Genomic DNA, 15,211 nt, shown 5'->3' with positions numbered 1-15,211 from the left:
GGCTGCACTGATTCTGATGACATGGTGCACACACCCCTGTGTACATACTGCTGGGTCCTGCAGATCCTCAGACCCCATCTTGTAACCTCAAAATTCATGGTGCTCTGCATTAAACTACAAGAAACACTGGGCATATAATCTATTTGTAATGGATTGTTTGATCCAATAGATATCAGAGTGACATCTGAAGTCTCTAACAACTGGTCTGGCAAGGGTACTGCCCAGTGAGAACTAATACTGAAACTCTCAGCTGTGCTGAGCATTAACCCTTTACTTGCTGGATTGCAGAGAAATTCATTGAGATCTGAGAGAGAGAGAGTGAGCGTGCGAGCGAGTGAGTGAGCGCAGAGTGACGGGGCTTGGGGCAGTGGCTGCTCACCACAACACATGCAAGGATTTCACAATCACTGGAATGACCTTCCTTACGTGGGTCCGCAGCATGTCAGTCCCAGATGTGAGATGCAGGGCAGAGTCACCTGGAGCCCTCATGGGTCCAGGTTTGGAAGTTCCCAGAATGAGGGGCAGTGCTGGGCTGTTTGGGATGCTGAGTAAGGGTCTTCTCAGGCTGCCAGGAGCTTTGGAGCTGGGAGCCTTGAGGGGCCTGTGACAAGGCTGCCGGTGACAGGGGTGCCCATGAGGAATGAGAAGGTCACGGGGCAGAGCAAGTGGAGACAGGGGTGGCAGGAGGTGGCCGGGTGGAGGAGCGAGAAGCCCAGCCTCCCTCACTTGAGGAAGGGCCTGGAGAACCATAACCTCCGCCTCTTTCCTCATCATTTCTGCCTCTGTGTGGAGGTGAGAAAGGTATTTCTGGGTCTTGTGAACAAGTGAAAGAGGAGAATCGCACAGCAGCTCACGAGGAGTGGTGAGGTGGGCTCTGTGCCGTTGCTTTGGCTGTGAGGCGAGGTGGGAGTGAGGTGGGGAATAATAGTTACTGTGGGCTGACTTGGTCTTTGTGAGCTTCGGGTATTTAAAGAAATCGATTCTCTGCCAAAGCCACTTCCCCCTTGCCTCCTCCACCCCCACTCTCCGCAGAAAATGGCACCTTGGTAAGAGCCTCATTTCTGTGGACCCTGGCAGTGCTTCCGAAGGGCAGTATCTGGGGGATGCAGGAGGAACCCACCCAAATGAGCTCCCAAAGCCAAGTGCTGGTGAGCCTGGGAGGGAATGTGGCCGCGTGAGGCAGCACCTTCTCCAGAGACCACCTCAGTCACTGCAGTGTCCAGGGATCTCTGGACTTTCTAAGTCACGGTTGTTTCATGTGGTAGAGCCCACCAGAGACATCTTAGTCTTCTAAAGACTCACGAGACCCAGGATGGGATAGGAACAACTCTTCTGTATGATTCTGACAAACGCCCCTGGTTGAGAAGCATTTTAGAGCATTTATGAGAGGTACCTGGGGCTAGAACCTGCAAAATGGAGCCAGCAGAAATCCAGATCTCCAATGGGTAGCCAGGGTAGTCAACAAATCTGAGTGCTTTTAGGAGAGGATGTGTGTCACTTACACTTCGCTGCAGTCCCCACTATTCCCTATTGCCTTCTTCTCAGGAGCTTCCCTTTTTTTCTTTGCTTATGGCTGATGAGCACTTCTCCATCCATAAGATGTGTATGAGGATCCTGCACATGGATGCTGGGAGGCAGCCCACTTGTGCCCACTGTGCTGCCCACTGTGCTGCTCTGGGGCCCCTCTTTAGGTACTGCCTGCAGAATAGTTTTTCATATATACATGAAATCAGCCTCTGCCTTCTGTATCTATTTTAAAAAGTGACATCCTTGTGGCACATAGGTTGTAACATTCCCGGAAAGATGTAATCTGACATTTATAGTCTTTGAGCTGATGCATTTGAGATAGAAGCTGTGGAAGCAGTGAGCTCTGCCTCCACAAGGTAGCAGAGGAAAGGTTGCCCATGTGTTCTTCCTAAGGGAGGGATGGGTTCTCCAACACTTGAGTTCCAGTAGTGGTGCTAGCTGAGTTGCCTTGGAGACTTTGTAAACTGCTAAGAACCCAGGGCTGGGGCCCTGTCTAGCTCAGTGCTGTCCAACAGAAATACAATGTGAGTCACAAATGCAGGTCATATATGTGATTTTACATGTTCTAGTGCCCACATTGAAAATAAACAAAAAACTAATTTTAATAATATATTTTGTTTAATCTGATGTGTACAAAGCATTGTTGTTTCAACACTTATTCAATAAAAAATTATTGAAATATTTAACATTTTTCTCTTTGGCCCTCATTGTTTGAAATCCAGTGTGCACTTTAGATGTAGAGTGTGTGTGTATTTGGCTTAGCTTCATTTCAGTGCTGCAAGTGGCTCGTTGCTACCATGTTTGATAGTTCAGACCTAGGCTCTCGGTGAGAGGCCAGTATGAGGCTCTCAGCTTGAAGCAAGGCCTCCTTGTTGGGCTGGCCGGTTCTGTGGCTGCCGCTGTGCGTTTGGTTGTTCCAAGATGCACTTGCACTTGGGCCACTGACTCATGTCCTAGCTGCCATTTGTTTCCCATGGTCCGAGGGGCTTAATGTTACCCAAGTTTCCCGGCACAGTGCCAGCTCTCCTCTGAGCTTCATTTCTTCCCTTTCAAGTCTTTGCATGTCATTGCAACATAATTCAAAGCTTCCATGGGCTGGGAGCCAACAGACCCAACCCAAACAGGAAACTGGCTTTCTCATTGTTTATTTAGAAGCACAAACCAGAAAATGTTGAACACTTGTTTTCAGTGCTTCAATGAGCTGGAACTGAATAGAAACTCAACTCTTTCCAGTGGGGCCTTCCAACACAGAATGATTTAGAGGCTTGAACCGTTAGATCAAGAGAACTAATTAGAACATGAATTGACCCTAAGCTTTGCTTGTCTGACTGTGATCATGTCTCATCCTCTACTTAGAATCTTGTGAGTCAAGGGCTACACAAACAACCTTGCATGAGGTTGGGGTATCCTACATAATCTGGGAAGATCCCAGCAAGTATTACACAGAGCATCTGGATGAAAAGGTTTTGATCTAGTCTCTTTCCCAAATCCCTCTGTGAATCCCTTGTCAGGGAGTCTTGCCCATCACTGTAGCACTCCCCAGGGTGAGCACACAGGGACTGTATATTATATGGCGGTTTTACATACCACTATGGCGGATGTGTTGGCTGCATGTCCTCTGCTTTTCCTCCAATATGGCAGAGTTTACCTGTTGCAACAGAAGCTGACAATATCAGATGCATGCTTTTCCAGACTTGGTTGCAGCCAGGAATGGTCATGTGATGTGACTGAGTTCCTTTTTTTTTAAATCTCCAGTAGTTCATTCCTGTTAAGATTTTTTCATGTATTTATTTGAGGGAGAGGGAGAGGGGGAAGAGAGAACATCTGCTGTTACACTCCCTAAATGCTCACAACAGCTGGGGCTGGACCAGGCTGAAGTTAGGAAATGGGAACTCAGTCTGGGTCTCCCACATGGGTGGCAGGGACCCAAGTACTTGAGCCATCATCTGCTGTCTGCTAACTCACCAGTTAGCAGGAAGCTGAAATTCAACATGGAGCCAGGACTTGAATCTAGGCATTGCAGTATGAGTTGTGGGTATTTTAAGCAGTGTCTTAGCTGCTGTGACAAAAACCTGCCCCCTTTCTCCACCCCTGCCCATATGACTCGCTCTATCAGAAAGACTTAAGTGAAAGTATTTTGCGGGGGCCGGCGCCGCGGCTCACTAGGCTAATCCTCCGCCTTGCGGCGCCGGCACACCGGGTTCTAGTCCCGGTCGGGGCACCGATCCTGTCCCGGTTGCCCCTCTTCCAGGCCAGCTCTCTGCTGTGGCCAGGGAGTGCAGTGGCGGATGGCCCAAGTCTTTGGGCCCTGCACCCCATGGGAGACCAGGAGAAGCACCTGGCTCCTGCCATCGGATCAGCGTGGTGCGCCGGCCGCAGTGCGCCTACCGCGGCGGCCATTGTAGGGTGAACCAACGGCAAAAGGAAGACCTTTCTCTCTGACTCTCTCTCTAACTCTGCCTGTAAAAAAAAAAAAAAAAGAAAAAGAAAAAGAAAAAAAAAGTATTTTGCGGGAGCTTTTGGGAAAGATTTCTCTCTCTCTCTCTTTTTTTTTTTTTTTTTTTATAGGCAGAGTTAGAGAGAGAGTCAGAGAGAAAGGTCTTCCTTTCATTGGTTCACCCCCCAGATGGCTGCTACGGCTGGCGCGCTGCGCCGACCCGAAGCCAGGAGCCAGGTGCTTCCTCCTGGTCTCCTACGCGGGTACAGGTGCCCAAGCATTTGGGCCATCCTCCACTGCCCTCCTGGGCCACAGCAGAGAGCTAGACTGGAAGAGGAGCAACCGGGACTAGAACCCAGCGCCCTTATGGGATGCCGGCACCGCAGGCAGAAGATTAGCCATGTGAGCCATGGCGCCTGCCCTAAGATTTCCTTTCTAGATACAGAGAGACATGAGAGGCTGTCTTCTTGCAACTCTGGTTGCCGCTCTCATTCTTGATGTGGTTATGACGTTTGCATCCAAGGAGGCCATTCTGGGACCACGAGGCAACAAACCAACAAACCAAGGATGAAAACAGAGCCTTCTGGGGATGCTGAAAATGCGGAGGAGAATGAAAAAAAGATTGCACCCTTGATAGCATCGTTGGGCAGTGGACCAAACCTGGAACTTCCTGGTTCTGGGCATGGGATTCCTATTGGTTAAATAAAGTTTAGTCAGGTATTCTCTTACCTGCAGACAAAAGCATCCTGCCTGGTACAGATTCCTGGTGTTTAGTAACATATTCTTGTCTTTACTTTCTAGAAGGAAAAAGTCACTGAATACTCTTCCCGCAATCTTGTTGCCTGGCGATTTCTTGCCCATATTGTTACATTTATTCAGCTACTTCTCAGTTCACCTCAAAAAATTCTCACGAAGGGAGAGACCGCGACTATCTGTTTCACTCTTTTGGTCGAACTTAATGTTATATAACATTTAATCATTCAATAAATACTCATCACTTCACGAATGGGAGCTAAGAGGTGGAGTTCTCAGAATTTGGTTATTACTTAGAGGAGAGAGAATGAACAAGCCAGTTTTTGGCTTGTTTATTTGGGTAGAGAATGTTTCCTTTCCCTATGAACTGATATGAGAGAGAGAGAGGGAGGGAGGGAGGGTAACTGTTGAATATGAGTTTTGTCCTGGATATGTTGAGTTGGAGGAGGTGCTTTTGGAACAACCCCTTTAGGCGTTGAGGATCAGTTCTGGATTGAGGTACAAGAAGGATGGGTTGACAAGGAAGAGAGTGTAGCACAAGAAGTGATTTCAGTACTCAAGATGATGTGGCTCCACCACCCACTCTGCCCAAGCTAGAAGTCAGGAAGTCGTCCTGGACACCTCCCTTTCCTTCTTCCCCCCATCCATCCATCCTCTTGTCTCTCTTACCCACGGACCTCCCTCCATCCTCCTTGTGGGAGGACCACTAGGGCTCAAGCCGCCACCATGGCTTCCCCACATGGATACAGTGGTCTCCTAATTGGCTTCCTCGGTCCACGCGATGCTCCATTCGCTCACCATGCTACAGATCTCCCTCAATCCTTGAAAACCCCGATCTGCTGCCTGGCTGAAGCCTTTATACACAAGGTTTCCACTTCTAAGAAAACTCTCTTCACATTTTCCAGTTTCCTCCACCATCTCACCTCTTGCCTATGCTTTTGCTCTCTGCTTAACTACCGCTTCTTCAGGGAGGCTCTCCTCACTCGCCTTTAGCCCACTCAGCCTTGTGGCCTCAGAAGTTTAACTTTGTTGGAGCACCATTGGGAGTGATTTGGCTTTTGGTAGCATAAATAGGCAAATAAAACTTTAGAAGACTTATATGTAAACAGCAGATGTATTAATTAAAATTAGAACTGTAACTACCAAGAATTAGAAGCTCATGAGTGTGGATACTTTTTTTTTTTTTTTGACAGGCAGAGTGGACAGTGAGAGAGAGAGAGACAGAGAGAAAGATCTTCCTTTTTGCCGTTGGTTCAGCCTCCAATGGCTGCCGCGGTAGGCGCACCGCGCTGATCCGATGACAGGAGCCAGGTGCTTCTCCTGGTCTCCCATGGGGTGCAGGGCCCAAGGACTTGGGCCATCCTCCACTGCACTCCCTGGCCACAGCAGAGAGCTGGCCTGGAAGAGGGGCAACCGAGACAGAATCCGGTGCCCCGACTGGGACTAGAACCTGGTGTGCCGGGGCCGCAAGGCGGAGGATTAGCCTAGTGAGCCACGGCACTGGCTTTTTTTTTTTTTTTTTTTTAATCCTAAAAGGCAAATGTGCACAGGGAGCCAAATAGCTTGTGAGTGGAGGATCAGGATCAAAGAGCATATGAGACTAGGATCAGATAAAAGCCGTTAGTTGCTAAATCTATATGGTTCAAATTACCAAACTGTGAGGCCCCAGTGCACCTGTGTCCATCACAGGGCTCTCCCTTGACACCCGCTCCTGTCCTTTCCATTCCAGGGATGAAGACTCCGTGTCTGTTTGCCTCCATCTTCTGAAGTCCAGTGGTTGGCTGACCTACCTGATGGACGCCATGGGCTTTCAGTGTGCTAGCATCTCCCTGGTTAGTCCTAAACATGGTCTGATCAAGCTTGGGAGGGACCTTCCCTTCTAGGTGACTTTGTGTTTGTCTGCTGTGATCTGTTGTGTCTATTTTATAGTTCAAGAGCATGGAGGCAGACTATATTTACATTTCTTCCTGTAAAAGTCTATGAATTACTGTATCCATTTATTGAGCCTTAGGTTCCTTCAGGACCTGTATTGATGATTATTTTAGCGAATGGAGCTGTAAGCCCTTCCAGTGGTCTGGAGGAGGAGCTCGGACGGAACTTGTTAGATGAGGGGGAAGGCTGAAAACAGTCCTGTGCATAAAGTCTCATCCTTTACTTGCTTGTCACAAACACCTTCTGTAGAAAGCCCATTGGAAAGTCTTGGTCCCCTGCAAACCTGCACTTTCATCTGGACACATTCCCTGCTAATCAGATATCATGGGTTACATGCAAATGGCCCTTGCCCTTGCAACTCCTCATGGTAGATACTGTCCAGAGTCCACAGCATAAGAGCCTTAAAACCCATTGTCTTTTCTCCCTCACACAAAAGAGGATGCTTAGTGACCAGGCCTGGTAGATTTATTATCTTGAAGTGATAGGAGAGGTTTTGTTATGATGGAGGGTACTCCATTGTATCTTCCGTTTGGGCTACTTTGGAACTCATCCTTGAAACTTGAAGTAAATATCCAGTTTTATTGTGTGTTCTTTCAAATATCCTAACCACAGTAACCATGGTAAGAGGTAAAAGACTAATGCTTCTAGTTGCTGTGGCAAGCAAGGCTGGGACTTCACTCTCAGGGATCACACTCTGAGAAGTGGCTTGTCCTAGACACTTGACCCCTGAGGCATGCCATGGCCCAGGATTGGTCCCAAAGGGTGTGCCCAGGACCTGTGTGACAAGGCATAAAATTAGCTCTGAGCAGAGGGAGCCCACGGTGTGAGGGGCGTGCCCCCAACATCTGTAATTGGCCTCTGTGTTTCTTTCTCATCCCTGACTTGGGAGAACAGTGGCGAGTTGAGAGGCTTCCCAAGGGCATGGGGTGGTTCAACCTGAAATTGAACAGGGATTGCTTAACGACACACATGGTGCTATTTCCGAGTGTGATAAAGGAATAAGGAACAGAAGCAATACATATATATGTAATGTGACTGTTCATATACATTATAGCTATAAAAGGCCCATGATACAAAACTGAGCTTCGAATATAATTTATTCATCTACTTACCTAGACATTTGTTATACAGACAATAGGACAAAAGACAAGTGCTCCTTGAGAATCCTTAGTTAACTTTAGGATAACACTTAGTAACAAAAATAGCCTGAGAGAATTAATATCATTTAAATTAGACAATGCCCAAGGCTCTAAAACGTTCCTATTAACAATTGTGCATGGGCGGATGGGGAGAAGGTGCTGTCTCCGTCACACCAGAGCTCTTCTCTGAAGATCAACGTGGGTCCACGTCAGAGGACTGTGCTTCGCTGAGTCTTGGCCCAGATGCTTCTGCTCCTGATGCTTGCTCATCAGTTCCCCCAGCTCTTACTTCACAAACTCCCTAACAAGGAAGATGTCAGTTCAAACCCTGAACATTTAGTTTTTCCGCAGGAATATCAATATATCTATGACAGTTTCAAACTCATGATTTCAAAAGATTTTGATCACAGGTTTTTAAAAACGTTTAAAAAATTATTTTATTATTTATTTGAAAAGGAGAGAGAAAGAGATCTCCCATTTGCTGGTTTACTCCCTTAAGTCCCACAATAGCTAAGTCTCCCATGTGGGTGGCAGGCACCCAAGCACTGAGTCATTACTGCTTCCTCCCAGGCTGTGCATTAGCAGGAAGGTGGAGTCCGAAGCAGAGACGGGACTCGAACCCTGCCCTGCACTAGCCCAAGTTTCCCCGGGGGCATCTGCACAGCTGCACCAAATGCCCGGCCCTGCCCTCAGGGTTTCTTAGTTGGAACAGTGTTTGCTTGTCTGTTTGCCTGAGAAAAAGAAGAGGTGACTTCCCTAAAATACTCGCGGGTTTACCACCCCACTGCTGTTTATCCATTCAGAAAACTGAGTATTGTGCTTGGGGCGCTGCAGACCGGAAGGCGATTCCAAAGTTTCACATTTCTGACCTCCAGAACACTGAACGGGTACATACTGAAGTGGAAGGCAGTGAGCGTAGCTTTTCACCGCCTTCATTAGCATGTTTGCTCATAGAACATTTTGAGAACTTAGAACTCTATTACATTAAAAAGAAAAGCAGGAGACTTCCTTAACTTTATCTATTTCTTTTAGGTGGTTCAAATACCATTGGTTTCTGAGAGAGGATATTATAAGTATGCAGGAAATATTTTTTTTACATCACAAATTCAACAATTTCTAAAAATAACACCTGTACACAATCTGACCTTAACCTCCAGTCATCCTTAAGTGAGTTAGAAATGTGACTTTTAAGGGCTCTTAGATGTTGATGATACTATGCCTTTGTGGCATTCACAGAATCAACTAAGGGATTAGAGTAGAAATAGCTGTGCTGAGTATTTTATAAACATGTCTAGGCATTGATTACACCAGGAACTTCTCCAACTCACTGAAAACATATCTTTTCTCACAAGAAAAATTAGTAAACTCTACCTTTAAAAGTCCTTTGCCATATCTGAGAAAAGTGGCAGTTACAGAATAATGTTGATGGATAAAATCCCTTGCCTACTCCTGCAGCTCTGTGGGCCTGAAAAAACCCAATTATCTCCCTTAGAGAATGCCACACACACACTCACACGGTGGAGCAGGGAGGCCACACTGCTGACGACCTGGGGAGCCAGCGCCCGGCCAGGCTGCACCTGCTGTGGTGACCACAGCTTTAATGTGTAACATGCATTGATTTGAAAAGAACAGTCTGTTTCTGTGAGAATTCCAGGCTTCATTGTTTTCACAGATCTTCATCTGTAATACTGTTAACATCATCCAGCCAATAAAACACCAAGACATCAGCAAATATCGATAATTAGCTCCTGATTTACTTCCTCTTCCTGTTGGAGCATTTTGACTTTATAAATACATTATAGGCTTAGTGCCAATCCCTACAGGGGTTTAAACTTCTATATGAGAGCACATTAGCTGAATGTGGCTCTCATGTGCTTGAAGATATTCCTGGAGTCCAAAAGAAAAATAGGAAATGAGCTTAAGAACACATCACCCATCGGTTAGTATCAACAACAACAGTTTGTTGGGACCTGGGGATGAAATGGCGAAGTAGGCAGGTGGAAATGACTCAGGACCATGGCTGTGGGTGGCGGTCACTCTCAGAGAGGGCTGTCCACCATCCTTTTCTTGGTTTGTCGGTAAAAGATGCGGTTTTCCTCCGAGTAAGTGACTTTACTGAGGGGCATCTTGTAGATGTTGGGGTTTTTGGTGGTCAGCAGGAGGAACAGTAGTGTGCCCAGGCAGAAGGGCCAGGTGCAGGCCGGCAGTCCAACCTGCGGAAGAGGAGACACGCCTCAGAGTTCTTTGAGAGCCCATCTGAAAGCGAATTGCACAAGCACCACCCTTCGCCCCATTCTCCTTCAACCTGGGCGGATGTGTCACTGAGGACATGCCCCTGGATCTTGCTGATGTCCACAGAGTGTAGGACCTCAGAGCATTCAGCAGTGGGAATGTTTTGATCCATTCTCTAGGGTGGTCCATTATGTTACGTCTCTATCCTGTGTGTCTTTCCCTCCCTCTTCTACAGTCAGACTTCGCGGACCGGAGGTGTACACTTGGCACAAGCAGATGCCATTGAGCAAGCTGGTAATGACCCCTGACCCCTCATCACGTCCACAAGGTCTTCTCCGGTGTATCCAGCCTTCATGACCTGACTACGACTTCCACCCAGTCTAGGCCTTGGGCATACTTGCTTTATTTATTTCCATTCTGTCTTCCAAATAGGCTGCAAGGTCCTGATTTCTCATTTACTACATGGTCCTGTTTTTGTTGGTCTGTTTAAGTAAAAGACATTCAAATGTCAAGTTCTTGACACTCAGAGTTAACACTATGGACTTATAACATGTTTTCAAGTTATTGATAAAGTGTTGCTATTTTTTAAACCAGGAAACCTGCCATTTGCAACAAAGCCTGCTGCTTGGACTTTGTTCTAAAGCTTGCTGGGAAGCCGGAGGGTCTGAGAGAGGACAGAAGGGTCTGAGAGAGGACAGAAAGCTCTGCAGAAGGGCGGGGCGTGGTTATCACCATGGATCCTGCCCTGCCCTGTGAACTTCAAGAGGGTTTTCCACTCAGCTGCTGAGATTAAGCAAACTCACCCTGGCCATTAGGTTTGTCAGGCTTCCTCCGAGGTAGGCGGTGAACAGGGCTACAAAAGAAGAGAGACGCACAATGGCTCATAGATACACTTTGAAAGACCGCCTTCCAATATTAATCCCCGGGAATGTACACTTCCACATCCCACCAGTGAGCCCAGCACCCTGGCTCAAAGTATGAGCTTTCAATCAGCAGCTCTGGGTTCAAGTTCTGGCTCCTACCCTTAGTAGCTCAGTGAACTCTGTTCTAAGCCTGCATTTCCTCCCCTGTACATGAGGGTGATAAGAGTCCCTCTCTCATGGGCTTGATGTAAACATCAAAGGGAATAAATAATGCTGGTGGTTGGCACACAGTGAGTGCTTCATAGAAGTAAGATTTTGTGGTTACTGTTCTGTTGTTATTGCTAGTAGTTAAGGGAAAGGATTTTCTGGCAAATAAACAAATAAACGTCCCCCTGTTGCTTTGCCCAAGTGTAACTAAATCAAAACACAACTTACAAATGTTTCTTAGGATTGTATGTTTTCTATACACTCTCATTACATCTAGGAGTCCCATTTTAGTGGTTAGAATTCATAGTTGCCCAAAAAAAAAAAAAAATCATGCTCTATAAAAATCAGAAGGCAATGATACCAAGTGCAGCAGAAAACAATACAAACTTAGGACTCTTGTCCACGATGACTTTTTTTTCCCACAAAAATACAAGGCTATTTCCCAACGTTTGTGGACAATGGAATTAAAAGGCAACTTCATTTTGGTTCCAAACATTTTGAAATCCATGCATAGTTTTTTCATTATATGCACTTTCCACAAACTTTTTGAAGAATCCTGTACCATTGAGGTTGGCACACCAGTCAATACATAAATATCCTATGTTTGTATTTACTTTGGGTGAGTGGAGAAAGTGTGAACAGGTAGTTTTAGTGTATGTGTGACTTTTGACGTAAAACACCAGGCACACAGGTCTCAAACAGAAGGCCATGGATTCCCTGGTTCTGGGTGAGGAGGAGACTCAGGGGCTCTGTCGGGGATGTCCTGAGATGTCATGGGGGCAGCCTGGAGAAGGATCTGCATATGTTGACCGCATGGCCACCTGGGCCACCAGACCCCCTGCCAGACACCCTCACCATCCATCTAGACTTCACGTCTGGCGAGAGATCCTATTCGCTCTCTTGGAGGTCGGGGTGTGTCAGAAAATGGTGGGAAGCATTCTGTGTGCCTCACTTACTGGACACCTGTGCTTTTACCAATATCATGTCTTTTTACCTGGAGTTTCTGATTCAGTAGGATACTGAATTCAGTGATAGCTGAATTGTTTCATACTCCAGGGAAGAGCCTGTCTTTGGAAACAAACAATGCTGGTTTCAAATCCCAGCTCTGCCATTGTATGTGTTGTCTGAAAATCATGACTATCTCAGAATCCAGTTCCGTCATCTACAGAAAAGCAGTACAGAGAATGTGCTTCCCAGGGAGGGGATGGAATTGCAAACAAGATCCTGTATTTCCACAAACAGCAGCTGTAAACGTATCCCTTTCACTATGGGATTGAGACACTGTTCTGAACAGAAGAGTGCCTGTGGCGTGGGTTAGAAGGTTTCCACCCTTGGCCGGCGCCGCGGCTCACTTGGCTAATCCTCTGCCTGCAGCACCGGCACCCCAGGTTCTAGTCCTCTTCCAGGCCAGCTCTCTGCTGTGGCCCTGGAAGGCAGTGGAGGATGGCCCAAGTCCTTGGGCCCTGCACCCCATGGGAGACCAGGAGAAGCACCTGGCTCCTGCCATCGGATCAGCGTGGTGCACTGGCTGCAGCAGCCATTGGAGGGTGAACCAACAGCAAAGGAAGACCTTTCTCTCTGTCTCTCTCTCTCACTGTCCACTCTGCCTGTCAAAAAGGAAAAAGGAAAAAAAAACAACCTTCATGTAGGGCATGAGTCTTTTTTTTTTAATTAATTAATTTGAAAGGCAGAGTTACAGAGAGCGACAGAGAGACAGAGATCTTCCATCCACTGGTGCAGACCCCAAATGGCCACAACAGCCAGGGCTGGCCAATCCAAAGCCAGGAGCCAGGAGTTTCCTCTGGGTCTCTCACATGGGTGGCAAGGACCCAAGCACTTGAGCCACCTTCAGCTGCTTTCCCAGGCACATTAGCAAGGAGCTAGATCAGAAGTGGAGTAGTCAGGACTTGAACCGGCACACATATGGGATGCCAGCGTTGCAGGCAGAGGCTTAACCTGCTACACCACAATGCTTGGAGGGCACAGGCCCTTACTCTTGCCAATGTCAGTAATGGCAAACATGAGTGCGTTGAACTAGATAAGAGCCCAGACCCTGACCACCTGTATTCCAACCCCACCCTGCCACTGGACAGCTTTCTGCACTTCAGCATATTCCATCACTGTTCTGTGCTTCAGCCTCCCTCCAGAAATGGAGCCTGGAGCACCTGCCTCCCAGAACTGCCCTGGGGAGCAGGTCAGTGGACATTCGTGACAAGCACGTGACACATGACTTGCAAAGCACTCCTGAAGGGTCCGGTGGCTTTGCTTCAGTTATGAAGGCTCGGGCTCCTCTTATCTTCCCCCGTCAATACCTTAAGTTTGTCAGGACCCATATGTCTGATACCTCAGCCATTTATAGCTCCTCCGCAAATGCCCACCCCCTGCCAACTGCCAAAACCCTACAAATGTAGTGTAGGATGTTCGCTGTGCACTTATGAGTATACATTTTTATTTTCCGCTCCTTGCTTATTCACACAACGAGAAACTTCATTAACTTGCTTATTCACCTTCCCGCCCACAGCCCACACTGCCTTCCAGATGCCTTCTTCAGAGAGGGCTTTATGGAACAGCCGTCTGAAAACCCTCTATGTTTCATGACATCTGCATTTCACTCATTTAAATTTTAGTTTTGTTGGCTACAAGTCTCCAGTTTTATCTCTCTCTCTTTTTTTTTAAGATTTATTTATTTATTAGAAAAGCGGAGCTAGAGAGAGAGAGAGGATCTTCCATCTGCTGGTTCACTCCCCACATGGCCACAATGGCCAGAGCTGGGCCAGGCTGAACCCAGGAGCCAGGAGCTTTATCCAGGTCTCTCATATGAGTGCAGGAATCCAAGCACTTGGGCCATCTTCTGCTGCTTTCCTAGGCACATTAGCAGGGAGCTGGATTGGAAGTGGAGCAGCTGAGACTCAAACTGGCATCCATATGAGTAGCCAGCGTGGCAGGCAGCAGCTTAACCCACTAAATATACCACAACACCAGCCCTTCCAAATTTATCTTTCTTTCTCTGGATGCTTTGAAAATTGTCTTCCAAGACTACACCAATATCTTCTTAAACTCAAAATGCTGTTAAGATATCTTAAAATAATCTGAATTTTGTTAGATGTGATTTGTTTTTTCCCTCTGGACTCTTAGAATTTTCTCTTTGTATATGAGATATATGCATATATATGAAGGTACTTCAAAAAGTTTGTGGGAAAATATAATTCACAGATAAGTCGGGGTGGGTCTTTGGCTTAGTGGTAAAAACACCACTTGGAATATTCACATCCCGTATCAGAGTGCTGAGGGCCTAGTCACAGCTCCATTCTCAATTCCAGCTTCCTGCGAACACATATCCTGGGAGGCAGGAGAGGGTGGATCAAGTGGTTGGGTCCCTGCCACTCGCCTGGGAGACCTAGACTGCGTTCCTGTTTACTGCTGTCACCTGGCCTCACCCCAGCCATAAGGGGAATTTGGGGAGTGAACCAGGGGATGGGAGGTCTCCATCTACCAGTAGGTCTCGCTCTACTTCTCAAATAAAAATAAAGAAGTGAAAAAAACTAAATGCTAAAAAGGTTTATTTTGGTGCAAAAAATTCCAATCCATGCATAGCTTTTTCACAATGTACATTTTCCATAAATTTTTTGGAGATGCCTCATATATTTTTTCCACCATTGTCTCTCTAGATGTGGAGGGTCTCTTCCCACTTCTAAGCTGCCACATACCCAGGTCCTTTCAGTGTGAGCCTTCAGGTATTCAATTTACTGCTGAGACGTTATCAGTTTTTAATTTTTCAAATCTTTTCCCTCCACTTCTTATTCACCCTCCTCCTGGGATTTCTAGTATTTGACTACATGTTTCCATATTCACTTTTTTATCACTGGACATAGTATTTTCCCTCTCTACCCCTTCACAAGCACCTGCAGGGTAGTTGGTCACCCAGGCCATGCGTGGCTGATCATGTCGTCTACTGAGCTCATCCTGGCTGGTTCATCGATTAGCTTCATTCTTTGTCGGTTGTTCAATCTGTGATCTTTCTTATACAGTGTTTGCTGTCCTTGGATGCTGCCTTTCCTTGTCCTGGGAGCTTGCATTGCCCTAGGGTTGCTAACTGGGTGAAAAGTGTCCGAGCGGGGAGC

General features: G+C 46.9%; 1 protein-coding gene across 3 annotated transcripts in view; it reads right to left on the bottom strand.

The window, feature by feature from the left end:
- Positions 1 to 7,770: 7,770 nt before the first annotated feature.
- SLC14A1 (solute carrier family 14 member 1 (Kidd blood group)) overlaps positions 7,771 to 15,211 on the bottom strand; it is a 30,044-nt gene continuing 22,603 nt past the window's right edge. For all 3 annotated transcript variants that reach the window (XM_062201598.1, XM_062201599.1, XM_062201600.1), the window contains 2 exons: positions 10,824 to 10,873; positions 7,771 to 10,001 (listed from right to left, as the gene is read on the bottom strand). In XM_062201598.1, coding sequence (XP_062057582.1) covers positions 9,828 to 10,001; positions 10,824 to 10,873 — 224 coding nt within the window. In that variant the 3' untranslated portion in view covers positions 7,771 to 9,827. The remainder of the gene's footprint in view (positions 10,002 to 10,823; positions 10,874 to 15,211) is intronic.

Source organism: Lepus europaeus, chromosome 9, assembly GCF_033115175.1.
Source record: "Lepus europaeus isolate LE1 chromosome 9, mLepTim1.pri, whole genome shotgun sequence".
Taxonomy (NCBI): domain Eukaryota; kingdom Metazoa; phylum Chordata; class Mammalia; order Lagomorpha; family Leporidae; genus Lepus; species Lepus europaeus.
Note: the sequence above shows the minus strand (reverse complement) of the source record. Positions and strands in the feature narration are given on the sequence as shown.